Raw genomic sequence first — 20,634 nt, forward strand, 5'->3', positions numbered from 1 at the left:
CAGATACATGGAAACCTAGCTTTGTGCCATACACTACGTTTTGAATTTGAGACTACACCTTTAAAAGTTGTACCTTTGGAGCTAATAAATTTCTGATATGTTAAATTTTTATGGCATGGCATAGTTTCTGCCTGTATGTGTTTTAAACCAAAAGCCCAATTGCATTTAACATATGAAATATATTAGAGCTGGGCACAGTGGTACGTACTCAATAGTCCCGGCTGCTTGGGAGGCTGAGAGAGAAGGATTGCCTGTGCCAGGTATTTGAGGCTGCAGTGAGCTATGATCACACAACTGTGCTCCAGCCTGGGCAACAGAGCAAGACCTCATCTCTATAAATAAGTAAAATAAAATAAATTACAATTTTCTTATGCTGGGCAAATAGTGGAAGACGGTTATTCTTCCTAATTATCAGATGCTTGCCTTTTAGCTCCACAGAGCATAGCAATGAAGAAACCAAGAATCATAGCATGACCTCTATTTCTCACTACCTGGGAGGAGGAGGAGGAGGAGGACAGACCTGAGCCAGATTCCTTGGATAGAATAGGGCATCTATACTTGGATTAATCCTTTCCCTAGCATTGGAATGGTTTTGGTTTGTCTTCACAAACATAATGATACAAAGGTAATATAAAGCAAGAAACAATAACATCAAGTTATGGAAATGATTTGTTAATATAAAGAAATATCTAAGGAATTGTCATAGACACAGATTTTAAGGTACCATTTTTAAGATTCTTAAGAGATTGCCAGCCACCAAAGCTGTACTGTACTCATGAAGGCCTGTGATGTCTGTTTGCTCCTTTAGCTACAGAATAGACCACTGATACAAAAGGTTAATGAAATAATCATTATCCTGTAGGATATTTAAAAGCTTCTTTGCCAATTAAAGAAGGAAAATCTGGACCAGAAACCAGCTTTTCTGTAAGCTTTAGAAGTACTTGCTAAATGTCCTTTTAATATGTACTTGTGTCACTACTGCAATAGTATTAAGCAGTTAATACACAGATTTATGTTTTCCAAATTCCCTATAGAACACATACATCATTGTTGTTAACATTTTGTTTTGATGTCATTTTAAACTACAGAGTGGATCCCTGTTGTATGTGAGTAGCATGCCTACCCCACCTTGATTTTACTTTGGGTCAAATCAATCCCTGGGAAGCACGTTCTCCCAAAGAAGGCAGCAGCTTCTGTGGGCCGTGCTTCCCAGTCATTGCCGATTTGCATGTCGTACTGCATGAGCCCACTGTGCACACAATCTTCAGTGCTGCTTTTCCCGAGTTGATTTTAATAGTGGTTAAGCAGTAGCTATGTTGATGTTTTTAGAAATATTAGAAGAATACTTGTTCTCACTTTTTCTTCCCCAACACAACTGAAGAACATGAAATGCTTAACAGCATGGTAGGAAATGGTCACACCCAGGAAGGGTCCTGTCAAAAAGTTACTTGTCCCCCCGCTGGGTGCCACTATCTGCGACTTCTTCACCCCACTTGAATGATTGCCTTAAAGTTATAGTTACTATGTGAAAAGTCTATACTTTGCAGGGTCACAGTTTCTTTTGATTGATTTGATACCACTGGCCTATGATTTTATATTTAACTTTATAAGCAAAAGTTAAATTCCGAGGAACTATTTGTATACATCCAGCATTTTATCACTAAACAGTAGTATGAATTGTAAACACAAAGGGGAGGGCATTTCCAGGCTCCTGATTGTGTCAATCCTTTCTTTATTTGCTTGTTTATCTACTCATTCTTTTTTTGAAACAATGTAATTGAGATATAATTCACATACCATTCAATGTACCCATTGGAAGTATACAATATAGTGTTATTAGTATATTTACATGATGCAATTATTATCATAATCAATTTTAGAACATTTTCATCACCCCAAAAGAAACTCCATACCCATCAGCAGTCACCTCCCATTTCCCCCCAGCCCCTGGCAACCATTAATCTACTTTCTGTCTTTATGAATTTGCCTATTCTGAACATTTCATGTGAATGAATCATAATATGTGGTCCTCCCTGGCAGTTCTTTCATTTGGCATAATATATTCAAGGTTCATCCAGATTCTAGCACATATAAGTACTTCATTCCTTTTTATGGCCAAATAATATTCTATTATATTAAATATGTGTCACATTTTGTTTACTCATTCATCAGTTAATGGATATGGATTTCTTTTACTCTTTGGCCATTATAATTAATGCTGCTATGAACACTCATGTACAAGTTATGGTGAGAACATTTCTTTTTTCCTGGGTAGATACCTAGAGGTAGAATTGCTGGGTCATATGGTAATTCTGTTAAGCATTTTTAAAGAGACTGCACCATCCTACATTCTCACCAGCAACGTGTGAGAGTTCTAGTTTCTCCATATCCTCATCGACACTTGGTGTCGATGTTTTTAATAAAAACACAGGTGTCTCAAACACAGACACCTGTGTTTTTATTAAAGCCATCCTAATGAGAGATGTGCTCAGTCTTTTATGTTTGCCTTTTAAATTTTGTCTTCATTTTCAAAATATGAACAAATGCAAGCAAATCAGTTTTCAAAATTAAAGTCACAATACTTAAGTAAACTTTAAATAAACATTTATCTATGAAACTTTGTTATACTTTTTATAACAAAATTAAAGGTCTTACTTGGCTATATCCCCTTAGTATCCACCAGCTGACTGCAGATGCAGCGTCTGTGTGCCCTCTTTCCTCATAAGAGGTTGCTCTTAGAGACCCTTAAAGTCTAGCACAGAGTTCATTGCCACTCCAAAGCCTCAACACAGTGCCATTTCAGAGCAGACTTGAAAATGATTAAGTTCTAAAACTTGATCATCCCCTACGAATGATTCCTTCAAGCCAACCCACTTGCCTCCGTGTCTTTCCAGTCATATTCAAGACAACTTTGTATCCTTCCTCAACCTGATTTAAACAGTCCTGAACCAAGACAGAAAGGTGGTGGATAGCAAGTAGTAAGTAATTAGAGCCTGCCAGTTGAGATTAGAGTCTGGTTTTCAATATGTGATTGGTTGCTGCTGCCTGCTTTTAACACTTCTGCAGCTCAGCCCTGCCAGGCCTGCAAGGTATAGCCCAATCCCAGCCTGAGTCCCCTTGCTCCCTGAACTGGAGTTTTGAAAGAGGTATATGTTTTTAACCATTTCAAACTAATGCTATATCATATAGTGAAGTGTATATTATATACTATGTAATAAACCCAGGGGTATAGTTTTCATTATTACTGGTAAACCTTTAAAGCATTATATAACTCTAAATATTTAGAACTTTAAAAATCATTTCAATAGCTAAGCCTGCTTTTTTAAAAAAATATTCCAAAATAATATTATAGAATAGAAACAAGAGACATTGCCCATCCACTTCTAGAGGAAAAGTGAATAGTCACTGCCCCCTGATGGTTTATAAATGCCTTCATAATTTGGTTGAGATTTGTTAGCACCATTTATCTAATTATGAAATTGGTCAACACAGAAATTACCTTATTTCATGTTAATTTCTATATGCTATGATAATTGGCTTTGTGCCAGGTTTTTGGGCATTTATTTATGAGTTTTTGAGATTATTACTTAATCTCCCCAATGTCCACAAAAATACCATGACACTATTAATGTCGTGGGACCAACAGCAGGAATGGAGGAGTGCATGAGTCCACAATGGTGGTGGCTATGAGGACCCATAAATCTTCTTGCTGCCTTTGGCTCACGACCATCCCCTCCCCAAATACTACTAGGATTCTGGGTGTCCAACCTTTTGGCTTCCCTGGGCCACACTGGAAGAAGAAAAACTGTCTTGGGCTACGCATACAATACACTAACAATAGCTGAAAAACTATTTAAAAAAAAAAGGTTTGTGCATTATTTTCATGATATCTGCCATCACAGATAAGCAAAAAAGTCCTCACATTTAAAGGGTTGGACACCAGTGGAACCTCTGATTATACATTCATTCAGCAAACATTTCCCAAGCGTCATTTTGACCTGATACTGAGTTAGGCACAGGGGATACAACCAGGTTACTTGAAGCCAACACAAGAAGAATAGAATCAGTGGATCTCTCTCTCTCTCTCTCTCTCTCTCTCTCTCTCTCTCTCACACACACACACACACACACACACACACATACATACACACACTCTTACACGTGCGCACGCACACACAGGAAAAGTAAAGAACCAATAAAAAATTTGACCCAAATAATCCTTTTAGCCATATCTAAGTAATATTAAAATAAGCTATCCATTACTGGCTTTACCTGCAAGTTGGGAAAACTCTTTAAAGATGGACTATGAAAGTCTTTTTCTTACGACTTGGTAGGATAGTGTGTGATTTTAAGAAATCCATAGTCTGACAGTAGATATTTAGTATTAAGGTAATGCCCCACTTACCAGAATGCCAGTGTTTTTCCAAGTTTCCACATTCTCATCACATAGATTGAATTAGGTTTAAAAAAACAAAAAGGCTTTTAGAGACCCAACAGTTGATGCAAAGTGAGTATACCAAGGGCTTTGCAAGATATTAGTCATAGGAATGCTGATGGAAGTGACTGCTGACCCAGTTGGGGGAAATGCAGTCTATTCTACAACCAAATAATGACTGCCATTTTTAGTGATGGCTCTCAGTCATCAGAGTTGTTCGGGATACCATGCTTAAGAAAGTTTGGCAGCAGGTAATGGTATAGAAAAACTTAACAGCAAAAATAGTCTGGTAAGGGTTTTGAAGTTAAGAAACCAGAAGATTTGTTGTGCTGGGAGGAAACTGTCTAATGCCAAGAAAATGAAGTGATGCCATGTAATGACATCGATGTAGCTTGAGGTTCTCAACAAGACTGGTTCCTGACTGGTTTCGGTTGAACATGGTTGTAGATTGTAGTTAAGACCTGTGAACATGCGGACGTGCCGGATCATGTTGTAAAGGACGTACACGGAGCAGGTCCCCTTCCTATGTAATGTGCCTCAGGAACACTTACTTCCCCACCCTTTCAGCTGAGTGACAGTTCACACCAGGGTGGCATGGCAGAACTATATGGATGACATATATTTGTTCTTTTTTTGAATTTCCTGCTGATACAGTGCATCACATGGCAAATGCCACTAATTCAAAAGCCTTATGTGAGGTTCTTTATATGCATCATTTTTGCTTAGAGTATCACATTTCCTAGCAGTTTTTATTTAGTTGGTTTTTCTTTAGGTCCAAAATACTGTGGGTATTTTAAAATATAGGGGTAAGATTTATGTTTGGAAAAAGCAGGTTTATTTAGGTCACAAAATATAATTCTGAAATTACATTCCAGAAACATAGCATCACTTTTAGTGCTTTTCATGGCCAGAAATGGCATCGTGCTTTCTCATACAGCTCTCTGTTGTCTTTCGTGATTAAAGTACATATTAATATACATCTTTTGTTTGTAAAATGTGTTTTACAGCCTCATTTACATGTAAGTAAAGACACTGACTAAAGCGGACATTATACCAAATACTGTCTACTCAGCCTTTCAAATCTGAGCAAGTCAGTAGCATCAACATCTTTACCATCCTCTGAAAGTGGAGGTGAAGACATTGCCCTGTCTGTATGATAGAGATATTATATGAAACTCCTTGGAAAACTGGAAAGTGTTATATCAATACAGTAGTAACTGTTAAATTAACTGCCTTAAAGCTTTCACATAAGGCGGAGTTAAAGTAAACAGAAGTATTAATATGTTCTCTTTTTTTAGAAGTATTAATATGTTCTTAATTGGAGTGTCATGTGAAATTTCATTTCATGAAAGCCAGTCTGTTTTATTTTTGAAATTCTCTGCCTGATTTATGTGCCCCATGCTTGTATCTTCTCTGTTCAGTGTGACATTTTCTTCTCCTTGTGATCACTTTATAGATGCTAATTTTTTTCTTTTAGTAGAGTTTATTACCATAACCAGGATTAAGAAGCCAACAAAAGTTGCTGGATGGTGGCAGATGGAATGAAGGATCTGAGGAAAAGATGCAGTTTCTTTTTAAAAAAATTTTCCCTGATAACTTGAGTAAAAACATTAGATTAACATGCATCTGCTCTTATTTGTGTGTCTGTGTGTGTGTGTGTGTGTGTGTGTGTGTGTGTGTGTGTAATGTCTTTTAGGGGGAACTTGAACGGCAGCTTTTGCAAGCAAATCCAATTCTGGAATCATTTGGAAATGCGAAGACTGTGAAAAATGATAACTCATCTCGTTTTGTAAGTTTTAAAGCTTTTAATTCCTTAGATTTCTAGTTAAATGTCTTCTGTGATTAAGCAAATCAATTACTTTTCTTTCTATATTTTAAGAAGCTAATAGATGTAGTGTAGAACAGTGCTGTTCTGTAGACGTAATACAAGCTCACATGTAATTTTTAGTTTTTTAGTAATCACATTTTTTAGAAAAGGGAATGTATACGTAATTTTAATTATTTTATTATACAGAAATATGTAACTCTGTGTCTTATTTTATGGTTATGTAATTTAACCTCTCTGAGCTTATTTCTTTATCTTTGGGCCTGATAATAACACCTGTCATGGAATTGGAGTGGAGATTAAACGGTGTGCACGTTGAGCACTTACCACAGCACTAGGCATAGTAAACATTCAACACATTAGATGTAGTAAACTGACCTTTGACTTTTTCCTGTCTTCCTATTTTCTGTGGGATTTGGACTTCAGAATAATTTGTCACTACTATTACTTCTCTTTACCTTTTTTTTTTTTCTTGAGACAGTGTCTTGCTCTGTCACCCAGGCTGGAGTACAGTGGCACAGTCATAGCTCTCTGCAGCCTCCAGCTCCTGGTCTCAAGGGATCCTCCTGCCTCAGTCTCCCAAGTAGCCGGGACTACAGGCCCACACTACTTCACCAGGCTAATTTAAAATTATTATTATTTTTTAGAGATGGAAGTCTCACTATGTTGTCCCTTACTTTGGGAGGCTGAGGCAGGAGGATCACTGGAAGCCTCAGCCTTCCAAAGTACTGGGATTATAGGAATGAGCCACCACACCCAGCCTAAAAATTCTCCTTAGCTGTTCAACTTGAAAGCTTTCCTTTCCCTCTCAGTTTTACTACCTGTACCTGTTGACGCGAGAATGTTATCCTAAGTGATGGCCAGGTCTCTGTTACTTCGGGGACACGGCCCCTCTCCACCCCAGCTGCTCAGCTTCAACACTGTCACAGCAAATCATCTCTAAACCCATATTCAACACAATGGACATTCCTCCAGTAAGTCTTTTGCCCTCAATTATGGTCATCAAGTTTCAGAAACCCCTTCCATAGTTAGACTGAAGAAAGACCTCATTGTTCAATTATTTCCACTTAAGTTGTTCAAATTAATTCTTCTCTTTTTTTCTCCCTGCTCTGAAGTATTGGTAAAAGTCAAGAAGGTCAGAGTAATAGAGACCTCAGTTTTAACAGTTTACTGATAGATAATAGGGGGATCTAGTGTCATTGTGATATGCTTTTTGAAACTGAGAATGTAACATCATGGTCTGCACGTTAATTTTCCGATGGCGTGGTTGCCATGATTAGTGGAAGTGACCAGATTTTGGATCACAGAGGACCCAGCAAACACAAGCGCAACCAGAAAGCCCTCTGTGTTAGTTCTCTAGGGCTGCCATATACAAATATCACAGACTATGAGAGGCATAAACAACAGAAATGTATTTTTTCACAATTCTGGAGGCTAGAAGTCTGAGCAAGGTGTTGGCAGGATTGGTTTCTTCTTAGGCCTCTTGTAACTGAACCCAAGTTTGGCTGCTTGCCATGTGAAAGCCATGCACAAGAAATGAGAGTTGGTGGGAGGAAAAGCAGGTTTATATTTGGCGAGCCAGCAAACAAAGAAGATGGTGGGCTACTGTCCCAGAGGACCCTCTCAAGTCAGAACACATTTTAGGCTGTTTTTATGTTAAGGCAGGGAGAAGGGGAAAGGGTTGGGATGAAGAGGTAACTGAAGACCACAGACATCTGGGCACCAGCAAGGGTCTGAGGAGATTGGGAATATCTTTGTCCTTAGTCAAGTCACAGTGCTCCTATAAATCTTTACTGAAACATAGTTGTTCACACACTTCTCCTTTAATCTCAGAGTTCGTTTTAAAAGCTACCTGATTGCTGTTTTTGCATATTATATTAATGCTCTAAAATTATCCTTGCCCGTATGCAGGAATGGGTAAAGGCCCCTTAAACAAAAATGGAGTTAGTTATGTTAATTCTCTTGCTGTTTCACTATACACTCTTTATGGCTTGTAGATGGTCATAGTCTCCCTGTGTCTTCACATGGTCTTCCATCTGTGCGTGTCTGTGTCCTAATCTCTTCTAAGGACACCAATTATATTGAAGTAGGGCCCACCCTAATGACCTCTTTTAATTTAATTACTTCTTTAAATTACAGTTTAATTACAGTTCCATCATGAGGTCCTGGGGGTTAGGACTTCACCATATGAATTTGCGTGGGGACGAATTTCAGCCCATAGCACCCTCAGAGATAGTTTCATGTAAGGCGCTTTCCGAGTTATTTAAGAAATAGGACTGTATTTTCTTGGAATATTGTTTATTCCCAGTAAGATAAAATTTTAAGATTGGCTTTATCCAAGTTCGTCTAGTAATTAATTTAGCTATTTATGTGCAAAGCAGGATAACTAATGTGCCTGTGTCAGTAGGAGGCATGCCTGTGACTTGACTTGTGGATTTATAAACAATCTGAGGAAACTGCATTCCTTCAGACTTTCTGTCATTCTTCTGGATCATCCCCATTGAGCCTGAGCCACAATTAAATCTGAAATTTTCCTACTGAAATGCCCTGTGTTTAGTGGCTATATCACAGGATAGAAGCAACAGTGAGCTGCCAGCTTTGATATGTGAATCACCATCAAGATCTTCAAGGACTTCTTTGTGGAAAATCGTTTATCTTACCACAGAAATCAAGTTACTAACCTATTCTGATTCTCCCCCAGCCCTAAAACCATACCCTAAATTCAAGAGAAACAGTTTTGTGCTCAGTTGTCTCATTTTTTCCTGGAAAAGATAAATTGCTACTAAGCTGTCATTTGTGTCCTTGGGTAAAGAATGTAGTGATTCTAAGTATAAGATTTATCTCCCTGCCAGGGTGTGTTTCAACTCATTATTTTAGTGTTTAGGACAGATATAATTCTGTATTAGTTACCAATTGCTACATAACAAATGATCCTAAAACCTGGTGGCTTCAGGCATCGATTATCTCACAGTTTGTGTGTGTCAGAAAGTCAGTAGCAGCTTAGGTGGGTGACTCTGGCCCAGGGTCTCCTCAGAGGTCGTCACTAAGATGTTGTTGGCTACAGCTGCAGTCATCTGAAGGCCTGACTGAGGTGGGAGGATCTCCTTCGAATCTTCCTCAGGTAGCTCTTGGTGGGAAGTCCCAGTCCAGCATGGCTTTTGACTGGAGGCGTCAGTTCCTGACGTTGGAGGCAGCCTCTCCATAGGGCTTCTTGAATGTCGCCATGATATGGCAGCCAGCTTCTCCCAGAGTGAGTGATCCAAGACAGAGAAAGACAGAAGTTAAACACCCTGCCTTGGGAATCACATGCCATCCCTCTGTGGTCTTCTATTGGTCATACAAACCAACCCTGATACTGTGTAGGAGGGGACTGTGAATACCAGAGATGGGGATCATTGAGGTGAGGCTGTCTTGGCTATCATGGTTACCATGAATACTTACAGGGATTTCCATCATTGATGTATATAGGGTTGTAATCTGTAATTGGCATGAGTCTAGGTTAGTGGTTCATAATTGGAGGCTCCGCAAGGGACATTGGCAGTCTCTGGAGATATTTTCGTTTGTTTACCTGGGGGGATGGGTAGTGATGTGCCACTGGCATCTAGTTGGTAGAGGCCAAGGATGCTACTAAAAGTCCTCCAATGCATGGGACAATCCCCACAGCTTAGAATTATCAACCCCAAAATGTCAGTTATGCTAAGATTGAGAAACCCTGCTCTAGATCGTTCCTTCAAATGATAGTCTAAATTAAGGTAATTATATTTTGAAATTTATTTGCAGAGTAATACATGACTCTATTTAATGCTTGTTATTTATACATCCTATTACAAAGGTTGGTAATCAAGTCTGATAGAAACCTGTTTTACATTCTGTTGGTAGGAAGAACTAGATTGTTTTCTAGCCACCTGGAAGCAGCACATAGGGAAGGAGCAAGAATCAGCCATTGAATCCAAATCTTCAACAAATGCATTTCAGCTGAAGTACCACCTTTCAGAGTGCCTGCACTACTATATAATAACATTTAAGTCCATTCTAATATAGTAAAAACTGATTTGTTTTTAGTAGGAAACAGATTTTTTTATTGAGGCATTGTTCTTAGACATAGCTTTCAATTCGACCAATAAACAAAGGTATCTTTAAATTGTTTACTATGGGCTTTCATTCTTAGAAAGTCGACTTCTATTGATATGTATTTTTTTAGTAACAGTTTATTGCTATCTACTATTATCTAAGGCGTTACCTACACAGTACTAAAACAAGTAGTTGATCTTAGTAGCTGCATTAAAAATAAATAATTAGGTCAATTGATTAAATAATGTTCAGTTAAAATTTCCCTTTAATATTTCTCCATGGGTGTTCTTGGGGTTTGAAAGAAACCATTGTAAACTCACTTTTAAATTCAGTTCTGTATAATTTTGATATTTGAGTTCTTACTTATTTCTGTTAATTATTAAGTACCTATTCTTTGCCAGCCACTGTGCAGCTTAGTTGATATCTCTAAATGAATGTCAATAGATTCCTCAAGTTTAACATATTCCAAATGAAAATTTTTCCTTTCCTTTCAAAATTTGTTCCTTTATGTCCTATGTCAATAAATGGTACCCTTAAATCACCCAGTTGCCTCATCTTAAAATAAAAACAATAGCAAAACCTAGGAAAACAAAATGCCTAGGAATCGGCCTTTTTCTCATGGCCCACATCCAGGCCAGCAGTGAATCCTGTTGGTTAAACATCCAGAAGGTGTTTCAAATCTGTCCACATTTCTTCTCCTTGCTACCTTCTCCCAACTAGCTACTTAGTCTAAAACCCTATCTGAGGAGATTTCTTTTATTATTCTTTGTCACAGTATCCTATTTATTTCCCTCATAGCGCCAATCAGGAGCTGTAACTAATTGCTTTGCTTATTTATTGTCCTTCCTAGTAGAATGTCTAAGATCTTTGACAGTAGGGACCTTGTATCCTTGGTTCCCAGCATAGTGCCCCACAGGGTGTTGGTATGCAGTAGGCATATTTATGGAATTCATTTACTTAAAATGTGGCAGACACTACAAAGTGCCATACACTCTTCTAGGCCCTGGGACTGTACCAGTGGACAAATGTATCTAGCCCTGTAGAGCACACCTTCATATTGGTTATAACTTTAATATGTTTTCAACAACATGCCATGGTATTGTTGAGCTTAGGGAAGGTAGTACATGTGCTGGATCCTCTGAGGATATGCATGTCCCCATTTTAGAAGCATGGGTAGAGAGCAGGTGGGAGGCAGTGGCTCCATGGGCAGGCCAGGCCTTGGGTTGAGATCGGTGACATACTAAGAGTAATAGGATGTTAAAAAATGAGTTGTGTATACAGTGAAATTTCATATAGTCATATTTACAAGCTAAATGCTTACAGTGAAAATATTTGAGACTCTAAACTCCATAAGCTTTAGAATCCATTTGGTTCCATTTCTTTGATCTAATATAGATGACTAATTTCCTGAAGAATATATTTTCTTTCAAAGATACTAGCATATGGTTTATATTAAAGGGATTCTTTATTTAGGAGAGCATTATCCTTATGAAAATAATCATTCACAGTTAGTCCAGTTCTCTGTTTATGGAGAAGTAAAATGCATTCCAGATGGAGGAGATTTATGTAAAATGAATCTCTCATAATGAAACTTTAAAAACAGGGACTTCGATTTCAAAATGATTGTTTGGATCAGCAGATACATCTTCCCTCGCAGAGTTTTAGTTAGAATCACTTTCTCGGCCTGGCGCGGTGGCTCACGCCTGTAATCCCAGCACTTTGGAAAGCCGAAGTGGGCGGATCACGAGGTCAGGAGATCGAGACCATCCTGGCTAACATGGTGAAACCGTGTCTTCACTAAAACTACAAAAGATTAGCTGGGTGTGGTGTCACGTGTCTGTAGTCCCAGCTACTCGGGAGGCTGAGGCAGGCGAATTGCTTGAACCTGGGAGGCAGAGGTTGCAGTGAGCCAAGATCATGCCACTGCACTTCAGGCTGGGCATCAGAGTGAGACTCCGTTTCAAAAAAAAAAAAAGAATCACTTTCTCTGTTTCCACAAATCCTTTTTTTCTTTTCTTTCTCTCGCTCTCTCTTTTTTTTTTTAACAAGCTGACTTCAACCAGTTTGGCAATTTCCAGCTATTATGTACGTTTTGGTAGATAAGCATCCTCTAGCAGTTAGAGCCAGCTAGGTAAGGGTTCTAGGTATCCTCCTTACAGTTTGGTGACCAAGTTATAATGAAAGCACATCAGGATTTTGCAACCTCATATCTATTTATCAGCAGGCAGGTGCTGAAAACAGTTGTGTAAGTTGCATGCAGCCCAGTTTTGTTTAACTTCTCTGAGCAAACCTTTACCTGAAAGATTTACTGAGGCAAATGTGACAGTATCAGTGACAAAATATGGTCTGCACCAGGCAACCAGCATCTTCCAGATTACTGGCTGCATGCAGCTGTTTAGTTTCAAGCTCTAGGAGCACTCCCAACAATACAGCCTCCTGGACTTGCTGGAGTCTCAACACCTGTTCCCTTCACCCCAGAGTGGGGAAGGTCTGTGTATTTCTTTGTTTTTATTTATTTATTTCTCTTTTTCTTAAGTCTCTTTTTGAGGTTAATGTATATATCTCTTTCTAATCAGTCCATGGCTTAATGCCACTTATGTTGCCCTAGTAATTTCCAATATCCATTATCCATTATACTAAGTAATGAGGCCACTTAGTGCCTGTGAAAACTCATTTTACTAACAACAAAGCTTCTGGTTTGGTTTGGAGATTAAGATAGCTAAAGCATTTAAGGTAGCCATCTGGCCTTTGGATTAAGTGCTAGCTCATTACTCCTAGAATGGGTTTTCTCATTTAGGGCAAATAGTGAACACACATGCATAGTACCCTATCTGTGCTGATGTGTTTTAATGCATATTGCAGATCGTGTCACAACTTTAGATACCAGATTAAGAAGGGGGAAAATATGTTCAGAATATGAAACAAACCTGCATTGCCCCTGTATTAAGTTGCTAACTAATAACTAATCTAGGTTTTATTACTGTAGGTACATTATAATCACCCAGAAAAGGTTCCAGAAATTGATATCAATTCAGAACAAACAAAATTTTGGAACTAATTAGATAATGCTCTTTTTATTTTCATCAGGTATCAAAATATCAGATATCCAGGTTTTCCTATTGCACATTTTGACTGAAATTCTTAACAGGTTATATTTGATTATATATGAAAGAATTCTAGTTGTCTTTGCTGTTGAGAACTCTCACAGTACATGTGTAATTTCACTTATTTCTGGATTGATATACAACATGCGTTATCAAAATGTGTAGCTATAATTAATACACAATGTACTTGTCATGTTTTGGGGGTTTTCCATGTTTTTGTTTTTACTAATGAAATTCTGATTGAATATTCTAAGTACCATAATCTGACCTTTATGCAAATCGATTATGGAATGGGCATTTTCAGCGCAGATTTCTTCACATAATGTTTAAAAGATAGAATTCCCACTTAAAAGTAAAACCCTTGTTTTCCAATTTAGTCTAGATGTGTGTTTTAATAAAAATGTTAATTCTGAAAGTATTATAGATGTGAGGAGAAAGCTTTTTTTTTTTTTTGGAGACGGAGTTTTGCTCTTGTTGCCCAGGTTGGAGTGCCATGGCTTCGTCTCTGCTCACCACAACCTCTGCCGTCCGGGTTCAAGTGATTCTCCTGCGTCAGTCTCCCGAGTAGCTGGGATTACAGGCATGCGCCACCACGCCTGGCTAATTTTGTACTTTTAGTAGAGACAGGGTTTCTCCATGTTGGTCACACTCACCTCGAATTCCCGACCTCAGGTGATCTGCCCGCCTCAGCCCCTCAAAGTGCTGGGATTACAGATGTAAGCCACTGCACCCGGCCAAGGAGAAAGCATTTCAACTAACAGATCTTATTCTCTTCCCTCAGCCGGTCCCCAAGGAAGAATAAAAAGTCATTTTTGCTCATTTGGCCAAATGGCCAACACTCCATTGACGTCAGGTCCCATGGCCTGCTGCACCTTACCTGATTTTCCAGGGTATCCAACATGAAGGGGAATATTTAAGTCCTAGATCACGTGGGATATTCAGTAAAGTATTTCTTTTTTGCTTCCAAAATTTCACTTTGTCAAGTTGTCAGAGTGCTGGGCTATGTCTTGTAAAATATCTAAGTGTCAATGTCATTTAGCTAGAAAGTTGATCAGTTTCAACTTCATAAGATTTTTGTTAAAGTGTTTTTAAACTAGAATAAGTTTTAGTGCTTTGGCTCATAACTGAGATTTATTGGTGACTAAATATGTTTTCAGAAATACTGTTCTCTTTTGCCTCCTCCCACACCACAGGCCTCTGTAGCAGTGTCCTCTCTGTTCTCCGCGCATCTCTTCTGTCACTGCTCTTTGCTTGGCCCTTTGCGTTTAGCCAAAAGATATTTCACTGACCCTCACTATAATGGCTAGAGCCACTATGGACCCTAGGGATGAAAAGGACATTAGGCAAGGAAACTGATGAGGAATAGAGTGTTGCATGTTAGTGACTTTGCTTATTTATCTAAGTAAGTGACCACATGTCTAAATTATTTTGGAAGATTTCTTTATAGGTCACCTGTTCAGAGGCCCCAAATCTTAATTTTCTCCCATTTCTCCTTTGTTTGTTTGTGTTACTGAGTTTTTATTTTATAATCATAAGCTTAAATGCAATCCAGCTAGATGTTGAGGGGAATAAGGAAACCAAAGAGATGCAGTGAGAGCACAAAGATTACAGGAAATTGTGAGCAAATGGGATGGAGGGATGCTCTCCTGAGCTACAGAAGGCATAGTCTGGTGGTTAAGGTCAAACACAAGCAGATTTATTAGCATTATCCACAGTTGGCAGTGGTGATCTTCTTGCCAGTCTCACCATTCCTGGACCCAGAGCACTCCATGGCTTCCATGATATTCATGCCCTCTTTCACCTTGCCAAAGACCACATGCTTGCCATCCAGCCACTCAATCTTGGCCACAAAGGTAAAAAACTGGGAACCATTTGTGTCAGTCCAGCATTTGCCATGGACAAGATGCCAGGACCTGTGTGCTTCAGGATGAAGTTCTCATCATCAGATTTCTCCCGGTAGATGGACTTGCACTATTATGGTGTGCGAAGTCAGCACCCTGGCAGATAAAATAAACCCTGGAATGATTTTGTGAAAGCAGGAACCCTTATAACCAAATTTGTTTCCTCCAGTGCTCAGCACATGAAAGTTTTCCACTGTTTTCGGAACTTTCTCAGCAAACAGCTTGAAGGAGATGTGGCAGCCCAGGGAGTTACCATCAACAATGATGTCAGAAGAACACAGTGGCATTGACCATGGTTAGAGGCAGGTGGCTTCAGGTGGCAGTGATGACTACAAAGCCCCATTTTTCCTTTGAACCTAACTTCCTTTCCTATTTTAATCTCCCATGAAGTTTGGGAAAAATAAATTCACTAAATATACAGTAAATAATATTTAAGATTTCAGAGTTGTTTACAGTTCAAAGTTATCTGTGTATTAATTTGCCCAAATTAATGCACAGTTAATCATCTGTATACCATATTGCCCAAATAAAGAATTTGTTTTGTTTGATGGATATTTGAACTTCTAATTTATTTGAGGTGGTAAAGAAAAAAAATTAGGAAATAGTATTCAGAGTTGAAAGCTTAAACAGCGTGTTGATATATACTTAATAAAGAAGTTAAACACACATGTTGGTGAAAGCTAAAAGTTTGTATTACTGGGTTTTTTTTTAGTGAAATGCTTTCTTAAAATAAGAACTAGGTGATACCATATGATTTTGATGAACCTTTCTGCAGCATTGCAATGAGAAATTTAAGAAAGCATTTGCCTAGGCAGTTATGTTGGTACTGTGTCTTCAGCAGCTTTGTAGTAATGACATTGCCTTTTGACTACTGTCTCTTAAAATAGCAATATTTTTATTAACTCAATGAGGTATTGTATAGATAATACAGCTGTTTAAAATTTATAAAGAACTTTAACCCTCAAAATAACATCAGGACCCAATTTCAGTTTCTTTTTTGAATAGTTCTAACTATTCATAAGGATTGATAGCTTTTTAACTTAAATCTTTCTTAGGGATCTTCCAAAAAACAAGGACAAAATACACTTATTTTTTTAATAGAATAAAATTTATTCTCTCTTGTAATTACATATGGGTCAATTGAATCATTTTATAAATCTAAGCTGCATTAGGAATATTAGTGATCTTATTTGTTGCTGTGTCTTGAAATATTTTGCTATTTGATCATCCTAAATGATATCATTATTAACTCATTTATTCTCAAGTATGCTAAAAAAGAATAAAATGGTAAGAATAATGGGATTGCTGAGACGGATGCTACAGTAATAATTACTGCATCATCTTTTAATTTACTTATTAAATCAGCCCAAATATTGCATTGTCTTTCAAATAGGTATGAAAGAAAACTAGAGAAACCATCTTTGTAGAATACTTTTAGCGAGCATAGTTGAAAAATCATGTTTTCCATTCCACTCATAATATCAATGAGAAGAAAGTTGACAGAAAAACATTTCACAAACATTAGATGAATAGAAGATGAATACAAAGAGACAGATAGCATGATAGACTATAAAGATGATTAAATCGATTCTATAAGCAATATCAGATTGAGTCTTCAGATGATAGCCTAGAATTTTCTCAAACTCAAGAATAATATATATTTCTAAGGGCAAAAAAGAAACATGGCATTAGCACTCAGGTAGTCATTCGGTAGGAAGGACTTCCTTAGTATTTTGCAACAAGAACCTAGACCATCATTTGCTGAAATAACAGTATTCTTTAATCTTGTATGATGTTTCTGTACCAACATGTACCTCATACAGTACATAAGTGGACAAATGCAGAAAGCAGGTGTGTATATGAAAATTATTTGAAGGAAATAGATGATGTAAAATGAGAAAATTCATTGGGTTGACCATTCTGATTGATGCTTACAAATCTAAAGATGAACATGTTTTATAATTACAGAGCAAAAAAGATCTTTCTCTTGTCAACAAAATATGAGATATCAGAATTTTATATATTCAGCTATTGCATTCTGACAATGCAAGGGCAAAAATAAGTGAGAACCTACTGGCAGAAGAGGGAAGGGTGCCTACTATTGCTACTTAAAATAGCTATTAACCCAGAATGTTGTATCTCTTCAAAATAGTAGATACTGGTTCCCTTGCAACTTAGAAGAAGTTGAAATTAGATTGCAGTGTGCCAAGGACTCCTACTCTTTGTAGTGTTTTTTTGTTTTGTTTTCAAGTGAACTTAAGCACAGAACCTCTCTTTAAAATATCATTTAGCATGAAGCAGCTAATGTCTCTAGTAAACACTAAGATGGCTAGGCTCAGATGGCACTGTTTCTGTAAGGCCTTCTCTCTTTCTTCCTCTGTGTTCCCATAGCACCTCTTTGCTATGTGCAGAATTGCACAGACCACATTGTTCTTCACATGTTAACAAAGCACAGCCTCACTGTTCATCTTAAGTTTGGGAAACATTAGGTCAGCATCTCTGAATGTCATAATTATATTATTTGTGTAAAGTGCTTATTTGTTTAGCCTATCTCAAAAGAAGGGATGATTTTTCTCTTATTAAAACAAAAATCCAGCCGGGTGCTGTGGCTCACACCTGTAATCCCAGCACTTTGGGTAGCCAAGGCGGGTGGATCATGAGGTCAGGAAATCAAGATCATCCTGGCCAACATGGTGAAACCCATCTCTACTGAAATACAACAAACTAGCCAGGCGTGGTGGCATGTGCCTGTACTCCCAGCTACTCGGGACGCTGACACAGGAGAATTGCTTGAACCCGGGAGGCGGAGGTTGTAGTGAGCTGAGATCACACCACTGCACTGCAGCCTAACGACAGCGCAAGACTCTGTCTCAAAAAAAAAAAAAAAATCCAAACAAAACTTTCTCTCCTCACCACAAAACAAAACTAACCAAACAAGCAAACAAACTGTCAATTTTATTATGTGACTCTTAATTAACAAGATCTCCATAGAAGAAAAATACTAAATGCTCACCACTAACAGTCAGGCAGCCTCATAATGATGGGTTTGCATTGTGGTCTCCAATGGAATTTAAATCATTACCTCAATACGTTTCAAGCCATAAGATCAGTATCTAGGCTAGTGGGTATTGCAGGTTTGGTGACTGACACCATCCTAACTTCTAAAGAAGTCCTAAGTTTGTATCTTCTATTATGTTGTCCACATTCACTGTCATGTCCAGAGTAATTTTGTTTTTGCCATTTGTTTTGATAACTTATTATGTGGCATAAGTGGTTTTTTGTTCATGACTTTATAAGATGTAGTAAGAGTCTGTTTGTTACAAAATGCCTTTGCTTCTTACTCCAACTCCCTCTTGAACATTCTGTGGTTTAGTAGCACCGGGAGCAGGCCCTTCATGGAATGTCCCTCTTTTATGATGATGGCATGGTGCCTGATTTTATCAAGCTGTTAGTGCAGAGCAGCACTGTCAGATAACATGAAATAGAATATGTAAATTTTGGTGGGAGCAGAGTTAGAAGGACACTTGGCAATGGTGAAGGAGAACCAGGAGGAGCTCCTTGACACACACCTGAGATAGAACTTACTCCTGCGAACTGATCACAGTTTGTTCCTCCTCAAGCAGGAAGTCAGTATATTCACAGGGTTCTTCTGCCACACTCCCCACATACATTCCCTTTCACCTTGTTTGCTAGCTTGGTTTGGGGTTTTTTTTATATAGGAAAATAGGGTGAGTTCTTAATGAAAGCTCATAATATTGAGCAAAAATATAATGGATTATTCATTTTAGAAAATGATCCTTTTAAAAAAAAAATCAACTATTAAGGTGTAATTTACATATAATAAAATATAGTTGGGAAACTTCTGTAGTAGATAGCATCCCAAACTGACTATTCATTTTTTAATATAAGGTAAATATTAATACACTGAAAAAAGTAACACTTTTGTGAGAAGACCCCTAAAGTAGTGAGTAAAAGGATGGGCAAGCTGCCTGTTGCTGCAAGTAGAAGAGTGTAAGTCTAACAGCTTTCACTTTAATGAGGAAGCATATTTAATTTGTTTATAGTAAATACAAAGAATTGAGTTATCATTATGTTATAGAACACTTCACGAATCTGAATGTCATTCTTGCACAGGGGTCGTGTTAATCTGTGTAAAATAGATGTTGGGTTATATTTTAAAAATTGGCATTTATCTAGGCGTTCCTAAGATCGCTCCCTTGATTGCTTTTAAATTGTTGTCATACATTAAAATTCACCTTTTTCAGTGTACAGTTCAATGCATTTAGATAAATGTGTGCATAGTGCAGTTAGCACCATGATCTAGAGGCAGAATGTTTCCCTTACTCCAGAAAGGTTCCTTTTGCCTTTGTGTCATCTGTTTCCACTCCTGCCCCTCCCCCTGAAACCACTGATCTGTTTCTGTCCCTAGAGTTTTCAGTAACTACTGGCATGTCAAGTAAATGGGATCATATAGTATGTAGTGTTTCATGTCTAGTTTCTTTCACACAGCAGAATGCTTTTTAGATCCATCCAATTGTTGGGTGTGTCACTGGTTTATTCCTTGTCATTGCTCAGTAGGGTTCCATTGTGTGACTATACCACGATTTCTTTATCCCTTCACCAGTTGGTGGACATTTGGGTTGTTTCCAGTTTGGGGCTATTAAGAATAAAGTGGCTGTGGACATTCATGTACAAGTCTGTGTAGAGGCATGCATTCCTTCCTTGTGGGTGAAACCCTGCCCAGGAGTGGGATTGCTGGGTCATATAATAAGTAGTCTGTGTTTAACATCATGAGAAACCAGCAAACTGGCTGTACCATTTTGTCTTCTCACTGGGGTTGTCTGATAGTTCTAGTTGTTATATATCTTTGCTGATCTTTCTTAAAACATGTAGCCACTCTAGTAGGTATATAGTGGTGTTTCACTGTGGCTGTTTTTACTTATATTCCCCTAAATAATGATATTGTGCATCTTTTCATACACTTATTGGCCATTCACATATCTTTTGTGATGAAATGTCTATTTAAATCACTTACCCAGTTTTCTTATTGGGTTGTTTGTCCTACTATTGTCCTACTGTTAGACTGGCAACAAGTCTTTTATCACATGTGTTTCACAAATATTATCTCCCAGTTTGTGGCTTCTCTTCATTTTCTTTTGAAGAATAAAAGTTGTAAATTTTGATGAAATCCAGCTTATCCGTTTTTTTTATTTTATGGTTCATGCTTTTTGCATTCTGTCCAGGAAATCCGTGTCTAATTTAAAGTCATAAAGATTTTTTCCTATTTTTTGAGAAGTT

General features: G+C 37.9%; 1 protein-coding gene across 6 annotated transcripts in view; it reads left to right on the forward strand.

The window, feature by feature from the left end:
• The window catches only part of MYH10 (myosin heavy chain 10), a 152,314-nt gene that overhangs the window by 53,823 nt on the left and 77,857 nt on the right, over window positions 1-20,634 (forward strand). For all 6 annotated transcript variants that reach the window (XM_021674717.2, XM_021674721.2, XM_021674719.2 and 3 more), the window contains one exon: window positions 6,132-6,224. In XM_021674717.2, the coding sequence (XP_021530392.1) occupies window positions 6,132-6,224 (93 nt within the window). The remainder of the gene's footprint in view (window positions 1-6,131; window positions 6,225-20,634) is intronic.

Source organism: Aotus nancymaae, unplaced genomic scaffold (genome assembly GCF_030222135.1).
Source record: "Aotus nancymaae isolate 86718 unplaced genomic scaffold, 86718_ANA_hifiasm-v0.15.2.pri h1tg000018l, whole genome shotgun sequence".
NCBI classification, from domain to species: domain Eukaryota; kingdom Metazoa; phylum Chordata; class Mammalia; order Primates; family Aotidae; genus Aotus; species Aotus nancymaae.